The sequence below is a fragment of the Enoplosus armatus genome, chromosome 13 (genome assembly GCF_043641665.1).
Source record: "Enoplosus armatus isolate fEnoArm2 chromosome 13, fEnoArm2.hap1, whole genome shotgun sequence".
Taxonomy (NCBI): Eukaryota; Metazoa; Chordata; class Actinopteri; order Centrarchiformes; family Enoplosidae; genus Enoplosus; species Enoplosus armatus.
The window spans coordinates 6,130,239-6,145,766 of record NC_092192.1 but is presented as its reverse complement, the minus strand read 5'-3'; the positions used below and the strand labels follow the sequence as shown (position 1 = coordinate 6,145,766).

The 15,528-nt window shown below is 37.0% G+C and overlaps 2 protein-coding genes across 2 annotated transcripts; both read right to left on the bottom strand.

Moving 5' to 3' along the window:
- Positions 1 to 647: 647 nt before the first annotated feature.
- On the bottom strand, positions 648 to 5,183 carry LOC139295361 (uncharacterized). The gene is made up of 12 exons (XM_070917545.1): positions 5,133 to 5,183; positions 4,899 to 5,003; positions 3,410 to 3,452; positions 3,233 to 3,276; positions 3,096 to 3,129; positions 2,429 to 2,463; positions 2,239 to 2,280; positions 2,105 to 2,156; positions 1,562 to 1,617; positions 1,367 to 1,423; positions 1,205 to 1,264; positions 648 to 790 (listed from the first exon to the last, which is right to left on the bottom strand). The coding sequence occupies exons 2-12, from the start codon at positions 4,999 to 5,001 to the stop codon at positions 750 to 752; spliced, it is 567 nt and encodes a 188-aa protein (XP_070773646.1). The 5' UTR covers positions 5,002 to 5,003; positions 5,133 to 5,183; the 3' UTR covers positions 648 to 749.
- A 5,168-nt stretch (positions 5,184 to 10,351) lies between these two features.
- myl10 (myosin, light chain 10, regulatory) lies at positions 10,352 to 14,601 on the bottom strand. The gene is made up of 7 exons (XM_070918075.1): positions 14,593 to 14,601; positions 12,903 to 12,992; positions 12,390 to 12,465; positions 12,135 to 12,239; positions 11,890 to 11,968; positions 11,748 to 11,796; positions 10,352 to 10,488 (listed from the first exon to the last, which is right to left on the bottom strand). Exons 1-7 carry the CDS (start codon positions 14,593 to 14,595, stop codon positions 10,384 to 10,386), a joined length of 507 nt encoding a protein of 168 aa, XP_070774176.1. The 5' UTR covers positions 14,596 to 14,601; the 3' UTR covers positions 10,352 to 10,383.
- Between the last annotated feature and the right edge of the window lie 927 nt (positions 14,602 to 15,528).

The following is a 15,528-nucleotide window of genomic DNA, read 5'->3' as shown; positions in this document are numbered from 1 at the left end:
GAGACTTCATTCTTTATTTGGAGTTCGTGTCCATTTGATGAGTGTATTAGTGTACAGAAATCGATGCGAGAGTGAACCAGAACGGTTAAGTTTTAGCCCGACAGATAAACGATGAGCCGAAACTATAAAGCTCCGTGAAGTCGAGGTGGAGCTGCAGATTCAGGTGATAATTCTCTGTTGATCACTTTGTCACATTGTCAATTTGATTTGTTATTATAAAATATGGATTATAGCAGCTTTAAGTAACATTTTAAATGCAGAAGTTTAACTTTGAGTGTATTTGTAGTTTATACTTGGAGTATATTTTACTGGTATTTACTTCACTCCACTGATGTAAAATGTTGGCTCAAGTAAGTGACAAAGCTTTTCTTCAGGAAATCTCTCATTAAAGAAAATGTTACTGTAGGTAGGAATATTTACTGCAATTTAGGAAAACTCCAGTAGTAAGATAAACAGAAGTTTTTATGAGTACTGTCCCAAACTGATCAATAGCAGAACAAAACAAGCCCTTACCCATTTTGCTCAAAGCAAATATTCAAGACTACCAGCCAGATGCAAACATCTGTTTTATGTAGTCATTGTTTACAGCATGTGGGAGTTTGGCTGTTTTTTTTACCACTAGATGGCAGCCTCAGGTTCCACCACAGTCAAGGTCCATAAGCATTTTATTCACTCAGCTGCACATCAGAAATACAAGCTTTACTGTAAGTTTTACACAACAGAAGGTTCAGAGTTATCAGGTGTTCACATCAGGTGCAGTCCCCGTTTTCATTCACATAATCTGGCTCATCTGTCACAAAAGAGGGTGGATAGATGGTTAATGTTTGAGCCTTGAGATACAGAACATGTCAGAGGTGTTAGAGAAAGCATTATGTAATACCTTCACATAACAGCAGCTACAACGTCTAAACTGCAGCCTAATAAAAAACAAGTGTGTGTTCTGCCTGACGTTGCAGATCACAGTTCTTGGGCAGAACTACATTGTGATTCACTAAACCAGATGAGACCATTGTAAAGGGCTTTAATGCTAAGCTAAATACTTCGTTACATCCTGTACGAGTCAACTGCAACAGTTAAAATTTACTATTTTGCTATCAGAGTATCTGCAGGCATTGAAAAGTACAACTAGTATAAATTAGAACAAGAAAACAAAAAAAGAATATACCTTTTGTGAATAATAATAAATGCTGTTTACGACACTCACCATCTTCCTGCTCTTTCTCTATTTCGACCAGGAATTGAGAGTTCTCGTAGTCGTCCTCGTCTGTTTGGTGAAACAGAAGTTTGAGCGCCTGATATTATCTTCTCTCCTCAACCTCTCATCTCGAACTGAATAAGAATCAATACTTTTGATGATTGTACATACCGTCTTTTATTGGCTCCGATGTGATGTTTGCATAAACACTCAGAGATTCAGCAGCATCTATAAACAGTTCATGTAATGAATGTCAAAGCCATCAAGCTGGAGAAACAGGTGATGAACATATTTTAAATTCTTCCAATTTATTTTACACTTTAGTTTAAAGGTATGAAGTACAAAGGAAAACGTCAAAATGCTCACCAGGTATTCTTTCATTAATCTGTTCATTTTCATACACTGTGATCGGGAGTGGAGCTCTGTCAAACAAGACACAAATATGATGCTTTTTTAAAGACCTTTTGTTCTGTGTGTAAATACATATAAACATTAAAGGACACATGATTTATTAGACTCATCCAGAACATCCTGCTGACTCTACAGAGATAACCATAGAGATTTACCACCTCTATGGTTAAATTTTAGCTAAGTTTAGATACAAAACTAATTTAAATCAAACAGTAACTTGACACTAAGAATCCCCTTTTTTTAGTTAGTAGATTACATGTACAGTCACTTCATTACACTATCAGAGTCTAAAGTGTAAAAGTAGAAACAGCGTAGAAATACTCTGTTACAAGTAAAAGTACACATTATGCCAAATGGCCCATTTCACAATAATATATATGGGGGGTTATGCTGGGAAGCTTAACCTATAATAATACGTCATCATTTATTACTACATAGCTTTTCTATATTTTTTAGGAGAGAAGAGAGAAATTGAATGAAAAGAGCTTAAACACTCACACATAAGTATGTTCCAGACTTCCTGTTTGAGCTGCAGCAACACAGTATGAAACTGTTCACATCATGGATACAGAAACAATGCAGTTATGTAATGATACATATGTATTTGTTGTGTAATATGTAAGTAAACTTACCATCTGTGATATTTTGATAGTCTGACTGCTCATCAATCGCAGCTGTAGCACAAGATGATTAAACATGTGATTGATCCGCTCAGATTCATGTGCAATAAGAGCCACTACAGTGTACTAAGTGTTTAAATCTTTGACATTAAAAATTAACTTTAATTCTTCGTTTTGAAACTGAAAAACACGATGAGCTTACCACATGAAAAATCCTCAAATTCCTCACGAGTTTCACTGAAAAACAAATTAATTAGTAGTATTAGTAGAAAAAACCTCCACCTCTAAAGCTCATTAATTGACACGTTTTATCTCATTTGTTTGATCTGTACACCCACAGAGATGTAAAAACTACAATTTATGGTTTTAGGAGGCGTTATGTGCTGGATCTATTTCTTGGCAAACAACAGTCAGGCGCAGTGACTCTGTGGAGCCAAGGATGACTTTCTAAACCGTCCCTGGTGCAGCTTCCTGAGGTCGTCACGTGAAGTGTTTGATACCATCACACCCCCACAGAGACTAAAACACATCTGGCTACTCACACTGTAGCTGGAGAAGCTGCACAGAAGTTCCGGGGGCGGATGGATACACTGTTGTTTGCTAAGAAATAGTTCCAATGCTTTACCTCTGCTGAAATCACAACGTGTTGTTTTCACATGTCTGTTTGTGTAACGATCAAACTAGTCAGATAAAACATTTTTAATGAATGAGATGTGGAGGTGTTGGTAGGTTTGTTTTTGACCTTAGACTGCAATTACGATATGACTGTAGTTACACAATGTGCAGAGGACACGGTGTCCCACAGAACATCGCTGCGTAGCTGTGATAAGATGAGGTTAGCTGATGTGTGTCATAATATATATACTTACGCTGTGGTTGATGTTATCTGATTGGCTCTGGTGACTGAAAAATGAAACAGCACAAAAGGTGTCAAAGTTAGTTAAATGTGCTAATTAAAAGTAGAATAATGGGTAGAAATCCTGAAGCTGGAGTTGATTTACTTCACCTGTTTTTGATTGAGTCACAGCAAACATGCTTCCCCCACGTTGGCTGTGAAGATATCATTTTAATGTCAGAAAGTAATTGAAATATGTTCTACAATTAAATATTCATTTTCTGGTCTGTCATATGAGAACAATGTTATCATCAACATCTGCCACAACACTGTGGAACAAACACTCACAACATCTGCGGGTTGTATATTTGATGGTCCTCGTGGATGATCTCTGCGAGAAATACAAAGCAGTGAAATGCTTTTAATATTCGCGGTCATATTCAGCACTCTGAACTAGGCTGATTATTTTCAGTGCAGTTGCTGTAAACAAGCAGGTTTGATGTTATCTGTGGCCGTTTCTACAAGTTCAAAGAGCTCAAACTAGAAGCTGTCTGTTGCTCTCCAGTGTAGCTTCAGACTCAGACTTCAGACTGTTTGTCAGATCATCAGCAGTAAGTTTGTGGAAAATTATGGAAATTAGCAAAAAAGTTGGAGTATTGATAAAAACAAAACGTGATAAAGTGCAAATAAATCACGACGCACATGAAGCACGTGACTTTAACATCCAGTGAAGAGACTAAAACATCAGATCTATGTTGAGATTAATACATGAAAAAAAAAAAAAAACATAAATGCCACACACCCATCATGTTTTCTACTTTGTTTTCGTTAATTTGAGGGTTGACTGGCGTTCTTTTAATGGCGGCGTCTCGTTGCGGCCTCTTCTTCTGCAGTGGTTTAATGGCACCTGACCGGAGAACTAGCGCCACAAGCTGTTTATCTCGATGAAGGTAAGAAAAATAGTGGACGGGAACGCACAATAATTCATTATTTTTTCTTTTATTTAGTTAAAATTTACGCTAAATTCGGATGGAAACCTGAGTTGTGTCTTAACTGAGGGTCTGCGTCCAACAATCAAACGTAAATGTTACGTTAACAGTTAATGCAGCGATTGGGTGTGAAAATAGGCAGGGTTTGAACTTCTCTTCCGAGCTTGTCTTTGTTCATTCTTCACACGACTGCTTCCATCACTTCTCTACAACGGCAGCCATTTCACCTAGTTTTTTATCAACATAATACAAAGCAAAACAAGTGCGACGTTGTACCCCAAACTGTGAGTAGGCTTTAAACTTTACAACACACACAGTAACATATAGGCTGTCGGCCTGAAACACAAATGAGCCCTGTAGTTATTTAGTAAGTAAGTACCCCAAACCTAAAAAAAGGAACTATGTAGTTATCATCTGTACCCCTCCAGGTAAGTAATATATAATCATTTTGAAGTAAATCACAGCAGATTTGCAAAATGCTACTGAAGTAATTATTCCCTCTTCCCCCAAACTTCCAGCTTTTTGCTCAGTGATGGTCATACTGTACCCCATAATATTAGAATAGGTTATTAAGTTCCCACATAGTATCCCTATTATTCCCTTTCACGTCTTGTTCCCTTGTATCTACATGTACCTGTCTGTACGTACAGTACTGGTACCCCAACACAGGAAATCTGAAAAAATAGCCTCTAATTGTGGGCCGAAATCTAAAGCGTTAACAAACAAACAAAAAGTTTAGTGTGAAATCTTTTAGTGTGAAGTTGAACATTTGACTGACATTGACATTTTGATTGAGTATCTTCAGATTGAGAGTCACGCTGGTCCAGCCTCTCAGAAATTGCACTTACTGGATTTCTTTTTGCATCGCAGACAGAGAAGAGACAGCAGACTCAGCAACACCACCGACACAACAGTGAGGACTGCAGCCAGCAGGCTGGAGTTTCCCATCATACCTAAAAGACACATAGACGGCAGAAATAACCTACGACAAGGTGAACTCAAAGTCACTCTCAGACTGGAAAGTCTAAGAGTTATTTGTAAATCATTAAGAGATGTCGTTGGTTCGTTACCGCAGCGCTTACAGGTCAACGATCTGCAGTTATTCACTCTGTCATGGCTGAAGTTGCTGCTGCTTTCCTGTTAACAAGACCGAGTGAACCACAGGATGTGGTTGGCCAAAACAAAACTGAAACACAGTTTACCGTTTGTATTTGAGGACTTACACCTACGTATGCTGGCATTTAAGAAGCTTAGCATACCCCGAAGCAAGACAGCGAGCTCAGGAGACACACACGAGGGGTTAAGGTCAAGTTGTTTATATCTGTTTATATCTGTTCACAAAGAGTCCAGATTTGCTCCACATCTTCTCAGATCTAACAGCCGTGTTTCTAAAGTGGTAACGCTGTTGACCCCAAAACACTTTCTCACACATTACGTCTTCAGCACGGTTCTGCTTTTTCAAGCAAGTTTAATTTACCCAGAATAAACCGCAAATTAGTCCTTTAAGATATTCGAGAAGAAAGCTCTGTGCAACAGATGAACTGAAGTGGACTTTATATCTCAGAAGTGTGTGATATCAAAGCCACCGATGTAACGATGATTGACACTGATTAACAGAAAAAAAAAATGATTTCACACATTTGTCTAAATTACAATAAATCCAAATATAAAAACACAATAAAGGTCCAGTCACACATAGCATTCAAAACTGTGAAATCAATGGAAGTTAATGGAATCACCAGGATCAGTTGATTCGCTCACGGGGATGAAGTAAATCTACACAAATTGTTCATGTCAAGTTCAACTTGTGCAAATGTCCATCTGTGAATTTGCGCCGCTGACAAATAGCGCGCCGTCTTGACTGTGCTGACCTTTGAGGGGACGGAGAGCCAAAGAGCATAAACTGCTCTATAAGAGAGGAATGGTTTGCAGAGAGTTATCAGACAGGCGTCGATGATACAAATACGTCTTTTGAACTGAGGGTGAGGTTACTTTTAATGTCTCCCATAGGAGAAACTCAAGAAGCAAACATCGCAATAAAACACATTAAATAAAAACGCACATGCAAACATCAGCCTGAGATAAAAACAACCAAGCAAGCAAGCAAAGCCATTCACTCTGTTAAAAACTACAAAACTGTGTGAACTTGTTGTCCCGTTAGCGGCCGAGCTAACTAACTGTCTTGCTTCCAGCAACTCTTTATTGAATAAAATTATGTACAATCCTGAGATTAAAAGAGAGGAGTTCAGAGAGCGTTTGTGACTGACTAGCGCTAGCCCAGCTGGCTAATGTGTTAGCGGTTAGCTCTGCAGCTTCAGTAGTAATCCAACTAACCATAAACAGAACTTTGTGAAGAAGCATGGATGAATTCTGTTGTGTCATTTTCTGGTGTGACTGGTCCTTAATTGATTGATAAATATTCACTCACTTCTAATAAATATTTAGTAGACGCTTGGCAGAATCTATGTGGATAGATCAGCTTTGCACATCTGAACACATCTGAACACATCTGCAGTTTTTCCTCTTTCTTCTTTACAAAACTGTTCGTCTTTGTCGTGTTTTATGAGTACGGAGCCCAACAGATGTCATGGAAGGAAAGAAACTAATTTGTGCACTTGAATTCATAAATTATACTCTCAAATTAATAAACTGAATCACTTTGTGCACTTGAATTAATAATTTGTCTGCGTGAATTGACAGAATGTGGAAATAAATAACATTATTAACATTTTTACATATGTATAAGACCTGTCAATGAATCAATCATTCAAATCAAAACATTTATTGCAGGTTGACAAAGCAAACTAAATAAGCCACTTGGAATAACACAGTTTTGTTTTGTGGATTTACAGATTTTGCCTGTTCAACTTCATTCTTTCCCTTAAATTCTGTGTTGAGGTCTGGACTCCAGGACATTACCAGCTCAGTTTTGAAACTCTGTGTGGTTTTGGTTTTGTGTATTATGCGTAGTCGTACTGGAAAGTTAATATTTTTCCGCAGTCACAGTTCTCCGTCAGACTGCATCACATTTTCCTTTCTCTGTATTTTGTTGTGTTCATGTTGTAGAGAAACATGGCTGCATGTCCAGGGATGCTGTGCTTCTGCTGATGGGCAGTATTTGGCTCCTTTAGAGCAGCGTATCAATAAAATACTTACTGCCTATCAATACTGAGACATATGTCGAACAAGGTAGAGGAAACAAGAAGTGAGGGAATAAGGAGGAAATACCTTTGAGTGACTTAAATTACACTGCGTTTCACAATTTAATATGTATTGCTTTTTAATTACAGAGTGCTGATTTAATAATTCCAGGGGGTAATATTGCTACTGACCAACTAAATATTAGACAACACCTCTCCATATGACACAGCAAGTTACAGTCTTTAAAATCACCATAAAGTTGATTTAACACGTCTTTAAAACAGTTTCAACAAAAACTGAACATTATAACCTTCATGAAAGTAGGATTAATTACAGGACTGTTGTTTCAGTTTTAGCTAGGTGTACCTAATAAACTGGCAGCTGAGTGTATTTAAAACATACACCATGACATAACCACCACAACTTACTTACAGCTGTGACATATATACATGTTACACCTTCCTACACAACGAGCCAAAGCATTTTAATACTTCCATTACATTTATTTATATTTCTTTATAGTTTATATATTATAGTTTCTTCTTTACTCTCATTTAAACTATTGTTTTTTATTGCATACTAGCCTTTTAGCCAAGTGCCAAGAGTATGTTTCCCTGCATGTCACTGCACTTCTTAAATGAGTATGCAACACACAGTATTAAGTATTAAGCACACTGTATCTAAAAACGTAATTTTAAAATGAATTAACTACTTTGAAAGTTTCTCCTACACTTCCTGTTGGTCTCCATTATTTAATACGTGCTGAGTAATTTAATAAGTACTTACAGTGTAATTTCAGTGTCATGTCTAGTTCCCTCCTAACCGCCTTATTCCCTCTACTTCTTCTTACCTGCCAGTAGGAACCCACAAACAATTTCATCTACACTGTAATTGATCTTTGATTATAATGAAAACGGACTATAAGCATGGAATTTAATATATTAGTAATATTCTTGTTTTTGTAATTTCGGCATCTTGATCTAGAAACAGTAATACCACACTATAAAAATACTCCATTACAAGTGAAAGTATTCATGATTTTACTTAAGTAATTATTATCACCAAATTGTACTTGAAGCATTTCAAAGTACTCATTAGGCAACAGAATAGCCACATTCACAGTGTTATATCAATGGACTACTAATGCATTAATCAAAGTGCATGTTAAAGCTTTTTTTAATGTTTAAGTGCCTTAAAATTAAGATACGTCAGTAAAATATAAGTACGGTACTTCATCAAATGTGCTGGTTACTTTCCACCACTTATTTGCAGGGTATTTATTTCTAGCCCAAAAGTATAGATAATAGATAATAAAATATATGTTATTATTCATGTACACTTAAAAAAACCTCTCAGTTGTGTGGTTACAGATTTTTATTGGAATCTAATTTTGTCCATAACCTCTTTTAAATTCATTTTAAAGTCACTGTGTCCTTTTCCTTGGTCACATTTATGTTTGTCTATGAGTTGTGCACCTTTCCACCTTCATCCAGAGGTGCACTGCAGAAAACATAACTAAGAGTCCTACTTCAGGTCAAACACAAATATACACATTTAAGATGATATTAGCATCGACTAGAGCTAATATGCTGCTTTAATAGAAGATTTATTATCTGGTATGTTAGCGTGTTTTACCTTCATTGGCCCGGCTGCCTTCATTCTTCTCCAGTTTCAGACAGTAGCAGCAGTTCAACCTGTGCTTCCTCTTTCAACACCTCGCCACATCCGTCACACTCAAGACAAAGAAGACATCTGCACACATCTGCAATCTCTGTGTGGTTTGAAGTGGACACTAAAACATCGCTCTGATCCACTGCTTGTGCAGTTTGGTCGAAGACACTAGTGTTGTCATTTCTCTCAAGGGAACAGTGTTCCTCTTCAGCTGTTGTTTTATGTCACTACTCTGCCCAAAGTCAAACTAGGCAGTAACTAGCTAGAAAAACCTATTTGTTCAAAATTGAGACCACAATCTGACTTTTTGATGTCTTACATTACCATGAATTTATAGATATATATACATATATAGTGTGTATTATTAATGTTAAAATAGAGGTAAAAACTAAACTGCAGTGACTGCAGTCCAGCTAGCTTATCAGATAGATTTAGCTAAACCAAATTAATCCACTTTTTCTTGTTTCTTGGAATTGACAAATCAATTTTCATGCTCCAACTTAATTAAACAGCTTAATTGAGTTTGTTATACCACATTACTAAGACAATAGCTAAAACTTAAATCATAATGGAGGAGGAAAAAGTAACTAAACTAGCCCTACTATAAGCTAACTAGCTTAATGCTAACTAGCCTAGCTTAGCAGAGTAGCATCTGACTCTAGTGGAATTCAGATGATTTCATGGGTTGAACTAAATAAATTTGATTAAGAATCACATATTTTAATGTATTTAATTCATGATTCACTTATCAAACAAGTTAGTTACCTTTAATACAACAGACACACAGAACATATTTTGTTTGCAGATACTGCATTTTCCCTGCTGCTGCTCCAAACATCGAGAGCAGTATCTAAATGTAAAATTAAAGTTTTACAAGTTCATTTACCCAGGTACTGTACTTAAGTACAATTTGGAGGTACTTGTACTGTACTTGAGTATTTCTATTTTATGCTACTTTATACCTGTACTCTAGTACATTTTAGGGGGACATATTGTACTTTTTACTCCTTTACATTCATCAGCTATAGTTTTATTTATTATTTTGCATGTTTTGCTGATTCTTTTTCATACAAAACACATGATCAGTTTCTAAAACATTATGCATACATGATGAAAAACCTTCCCTCCTATCAAATCAGTAACAAGCCCTTAAAATCTGCCAGTGTAGTAGAATATTTAAACCTGCTTTCAATGCAAATCAACTTGTTTCAAGATTTGTCGATTTAAATCAACTTTTTGTCTTATTCTTTCTTGTTTCAAGATACAGACACTCATTTATTATAGTATTGGGAAGGATCAGGGCATCTCTAGTTCATTTAGAATAACATAATTGGGAACAACGTAGCAGCGTGTAGGCATGTGTTTGACTTTCTGATGAATATGGCAGCCAGAGGATGTAGTAGCATATGAACCAGCTCATACTGAATGAAGTTTATGAAACTTTTATTGTTAAAACAGTGGATGAAACAAGACAAAGAAGAGTCTCAGATGGCATATGACTGACAGGTGCTTTTACGGTTGTTATTCCTGCTCCTTTTCCTCTCCATGGGTAATAACGTAACACAGGTTCTTGTAATCCAGGTTTCCAGAAACATCCAGGGGAAAGTTTGTGAACATCTGGTTCACCTAAAGGAAGGGAAGTGGGATCACAGTAAAACTTGAAATTGAGATTCAATCAAGGAACTCAAGGAAGCAACGTAACCACATACTTGATCCATGCATGTTTGAAATGTCAAAATATAATCACTGAAGGCACACAGAGTTGCACTATGTGTGGTTTTTCGGGAAGCACATTTGTCAGAGCAAAATGTGATAATCAGCATGGCAAAGTTAATCATTTAAAATATACATTAAAACATTTCAGGAAATACACGTATTTGCTTTCTTGCTTCAAGAAGATTGATACCACTCTCATATCTGCACTGTAAAAATGAAGCTACAGCCAGGAGACAGTTAGCGTAGCTTAGCATAAAGAATGGAAAAAGCCATGAAAAAAAACTCTGCCAGCACATTAATTAAACTAACGAGATATAACTTGTTAATTAGGGAGCTACTTTAGCAGCGTTACGTATTTGGTACGGTTTAAGTGAAAGCAGATACAAACAAACTTTGTATAGCTGCTTTGAAATTACCTGAATCTATTGTATCTGCGTTCATTTTGGATTTCATACAAATGTAACTCCCAGCAATGTTAGATTTGCAGCCGTTTTGTGTTTGTAGCTTGAAACTGAATCTCTGTGGTTTGAAGGTCAGTTTCATTCCTACGTTCCCGTTCCCAGTTTTAGATTCAGATGTATCAGAACCGTGATAAGTTACTGCTGATGCAAACTGAACATTTCCTGCGGCTGCTTCACAGTGAAAGGTTTCCACCGACCAACCAGCAGGGAGCTTTTATTGTGAAGTGGCCATGTGTGTTTTAATGGTTGCAGTGGTTCAGGTCTGAGCTCAGGGCGAGTATCCCAATACTTGACCTATGATTTACCACACAGCATGCCATAAAGGTTTTCCTTTGGTTTGTTTCTTGCAATATTAATTATCTAATGTATGCTACAACACACATGGCAAGACCTATACCTGTATCTATCATTATTGTGTCATCATTAGACTTAGACTTAGACTTTATTCATCCCACAGCGGGGAAATTTACAAGTCACAGAAGCAAAGACAGAAAGGTGCAGAAACACACAGCAGACAAGCACTGTGTCAATAAAAAACGAGTATTGTTTTTAAAAAACAATGTACATATAATAAATACAGATAGATATATACACAGGGAATATAAATATGTACAGATGTGCAGATTTATGTACAGATCATGCTAGGATCCATGTAACTTTCCGTCAGAGGGAATAACAGATGATGATGGATGGATGGGCATGCATTACCTCGTCCTCAGAGAATTTGTCTGCCTGAGACATAAGGTGGTATTTGATGCTGTGAAAGGAGAAAGATTATTTGTTACTTTTGTCACTTGATCTTTAATCTTGACAAATATTTTTAATTTAATGTTGTAAAGAAAATGCATACTCCTCTCCTCTTAGGACGCCTTTTCCCTCAGGGTCAAAGATCTTGAATGCGTTGAGAATGGTTTCCTCTGGGTCAGTTCCTAACCAATGAAAGATCGTACAAAATATATTTCAAATTAAGATGAAACAGGTCTATGGAAGTCAGTAGAGTCTGTACGCTTCACACGGTTAATAGGTTTAAACATTTCATCATGTCATTAAGATCTTTAAAGAATGCAGCTGTAGTTCACAGATATCTTGACTAACCTTTGAGCTTCTCGCCAAACATAGCTAGGAAGATGGTAAAGTTGATGGGGCCGGAAGCCTCCTTCATCATCTCATCCAGCTCATCATTGCCAACATTGAGACGACCTGCACAAAGAGCAGACAGAGTGGACACTACAGACAGATCAAACACTTTGCTGCAATGCTGAGAATCATGATCTTTCCCCCTGTCTCCAGTCTTTATGCTAAGATATATATGATGTGATTTGTAGCCTACAGTAAGCTACAATAGCTCACCCAGAGCAGCATAAGTGTCTCTCAGGTCCCCCTTGTCAATGAAACCATCTCTGTTCTGGTCCATGATGGTGAAGGCCTGGAATGAAAGACACGCAGAGATTAAATTTTTCTGCAGGTGTATATGTTATCATTTCTCACATCGTTTATCAACATACATTCATTAAAAGCATCTTCACCTGTTAGTGTGCATGTTTTCACTTGAATCAAAGATTACAGTAGCTTGTTTCACTGATTAACACATCGTCAACCTGGTTCTGAATTGTTTCGTCCACTGCAATAATGTTCATCCTTCAAGACCTACCTTTCTTTCAAAGAAATTCAGACAATGAGTTGACATAACGACAAGTGCACTTCCTAAAATTCAGCTGTCTTGTGAATGTGTTTGTTGTGCATGATAGATCAAGAAGTGTCTAGCTGGTGCTTAGAGCAGGAATCTACTTTAACTTGCTTTCTCAGATGAAATTATTTATGATACACGGCTTATAAAAATATAGCTGCCAGATGTCGTCTCACCTCCTTGAACTCCTGGATCTGTGACTGCTCAAACATGCTGAACACATTGGAGCCTGAGTCGGCCGTCTTCTTCTTCGCCTTCTTCGATGCCTGATTGGAGAATTTGAGAGAGACTGCTTGTATATTAAAGTGAGCCTTGTTGCCATTAATGTCGAAGAATTTCAATTAATTTATTTTTATATCCCTTTATTCTGCCACCAGCAGTTGGTTTCAGTTGAACATTCTGTTGCTATAGCAACCACTACTGGCAACATTCCATAGTAGTTTACTGACATTGCGACATCTGCCATTTTGTCATATCTGTGACCAAGCAAATATTGACAAGCTTCTTTTATCTGCTCCCATCATTTCCTTGTGTGTGCATTATCTCTAAGCACTCCTTCTGTTACAGCTGTTTTGTGATTTAGAAGACTTTTTTTCTATGATCAGTTTACTGCTAACCAAGCTAGCCACAACACTAGCTGTCTGAGGCTAACGTGTTGCTAATACAACATTCTAAGTACTAGCAATCTAATTTACTGTTAACTGTTGTGTATTTTACTCTTTTTACTTTTACTCTTGTGGACTGTTACTAATTGATTACTGTGTTGTACCTCCTATGAGAGCTTAATGTTGTTCACTTGTGATAATTAGTTTCTTCCTGACATGAAGCACAACAGCTAGGTTTCCATCCAAATGTAGCGCAAAATAACACAGTTTTCTCTTAAATGGAGCACAAGCTTCAGTGGATGTTTGAGCTTTATGTATTTATGTTTTTGGCTTCATTTCAACAGCACTGACATGTAAGAGTCACGTGAGACGCAGAACACCCACTTTGCTGTGAGTAAGTCAATATGTTGGACCCCTGAGAGAGCTCAACACTGAAAATACATGAAAATGGACAAAACACAAGTTTTCCCTCCATTTTTCCTTTGCATCTAAGCATTTACATCATTTTACCATGACAACAATCTTTCAAACACCCTTTACCAAATAGGTTTAGATGCCTAACCTACTGTACTTTTCTTGAGTATTTCCATTTTCTGCTACTTTATACTTCAACTCCACTACAATTCAGAGAGAAATATTGTAAATTTTACTCCACTACATTTATCTGACAACTTAAGTCATAACTTTTCATATTATTAATACAAAATATAATCAGCAATTAAATTATGATGTAATATTCTAGGTCAAGGTAAGGTCAGACTTTATTGAGCAGTATACAAAGTAATTATTTACCAGCTGCAACATTAAAGGGAGTTACACTTTAATGCATCAATAATTATAATATCAATAATGTAATATACATTATTCTAAAATGGGCCATTCTGCATATTGATTACTTTTACTTTTGGTACTTTAAGTATATTTAGATGGTGATACTTTTGTACTTTTACTTAATTAAAAGATATGAGTACTTCTTCTACCACTGATGATTTTCTTTGAATATCTAATAAAAAATGTTGACAGTGATCGTTTAGCTATGGCTATGATTAATGTAACCTTTCTGTCTGATTACCTTAATAAAAATGTTAGGTATCAGAAACATTAGTAACGTTGCACCTCCATCCTGGACTATAGAGTTTTAAGTGTCTGGATATTCTTTCAGACTCATGGACCACCGACCCAAGAGAAGAGACCTGAATAAACAAGATGAGGAGAACAGACAAACAAAGGAGGATGTGAAGGAGAAGGAGGGCAGTCTTACCATGGCGAGGAGTTTCTCAGCACGAACTCCCTGAGAGATAACGTCCAAGTCTCCCTCTGCAGTTATATAGACCTGACCACATCAGACATCATCTGGGCTAAGTTTAGAAAACTGGGGGTGGATCAATATCCCATGTATTCCTGCCTTATAGAGACTGAACACTTCACACCCAACTTAATCATCCATAAAACTTCTATTGTTGTCCATCGTATTGACAGGGGGAGCTGCCACCACAGGGCGGGTATGGGCCATGGACAAATGCTCATACCTGAAGCTTCATCCAGGCTAATCATAGCTCACAGTAGCGCCCACATTAGCTCTATAATGAAATAATACCCCTGAGGGTTAGAAGAGGCTTTAAACATTACAGTGTCCTTTGCAGGCAAATAAACGATTTCATTTTATGTCACAAGTTTTTTTTGAGTTTATCTGTTTTCAGGTTCTCTCGAATTCAGTGTGAATCAGAGTGCAGCTCAGGACAAAAGTAGAGCAGATACATTTATTTTATTTACTTTATAATGTGAAAAGGCTTGTGCTGAACCTTGAGTAGTTGGAGAGAGTGCTGTGATTTTCAGCTGTACCTCTAACTCGTGGCCACGCAACTATGAAACTTTGGGGAGACAGTGCATGTGTGTGTTCCAACGCACTGCAAATGGAGAAAGCAGAAGACAATTTGAAAACAGACTTGTTCAAATACTTTAATTCATTCAGTTTAACACACACTGGTATATGGTAGTGGAGCCCTAATGGTTCACTGGTTTGCACTGAAGAGTCAAAATAAGATAAGATGGAGTTGTTGTTGCAGCAGCACAAGGACAGAATTAAGTACATAGGGACGGAAATAATAAGAGGTACTGCATATAAAACTAAAATAAGAATAGTAAAAGTAAAAATAAAAATACAAGAGCAATGTAAGACAAAATTACAAGGCAAAAG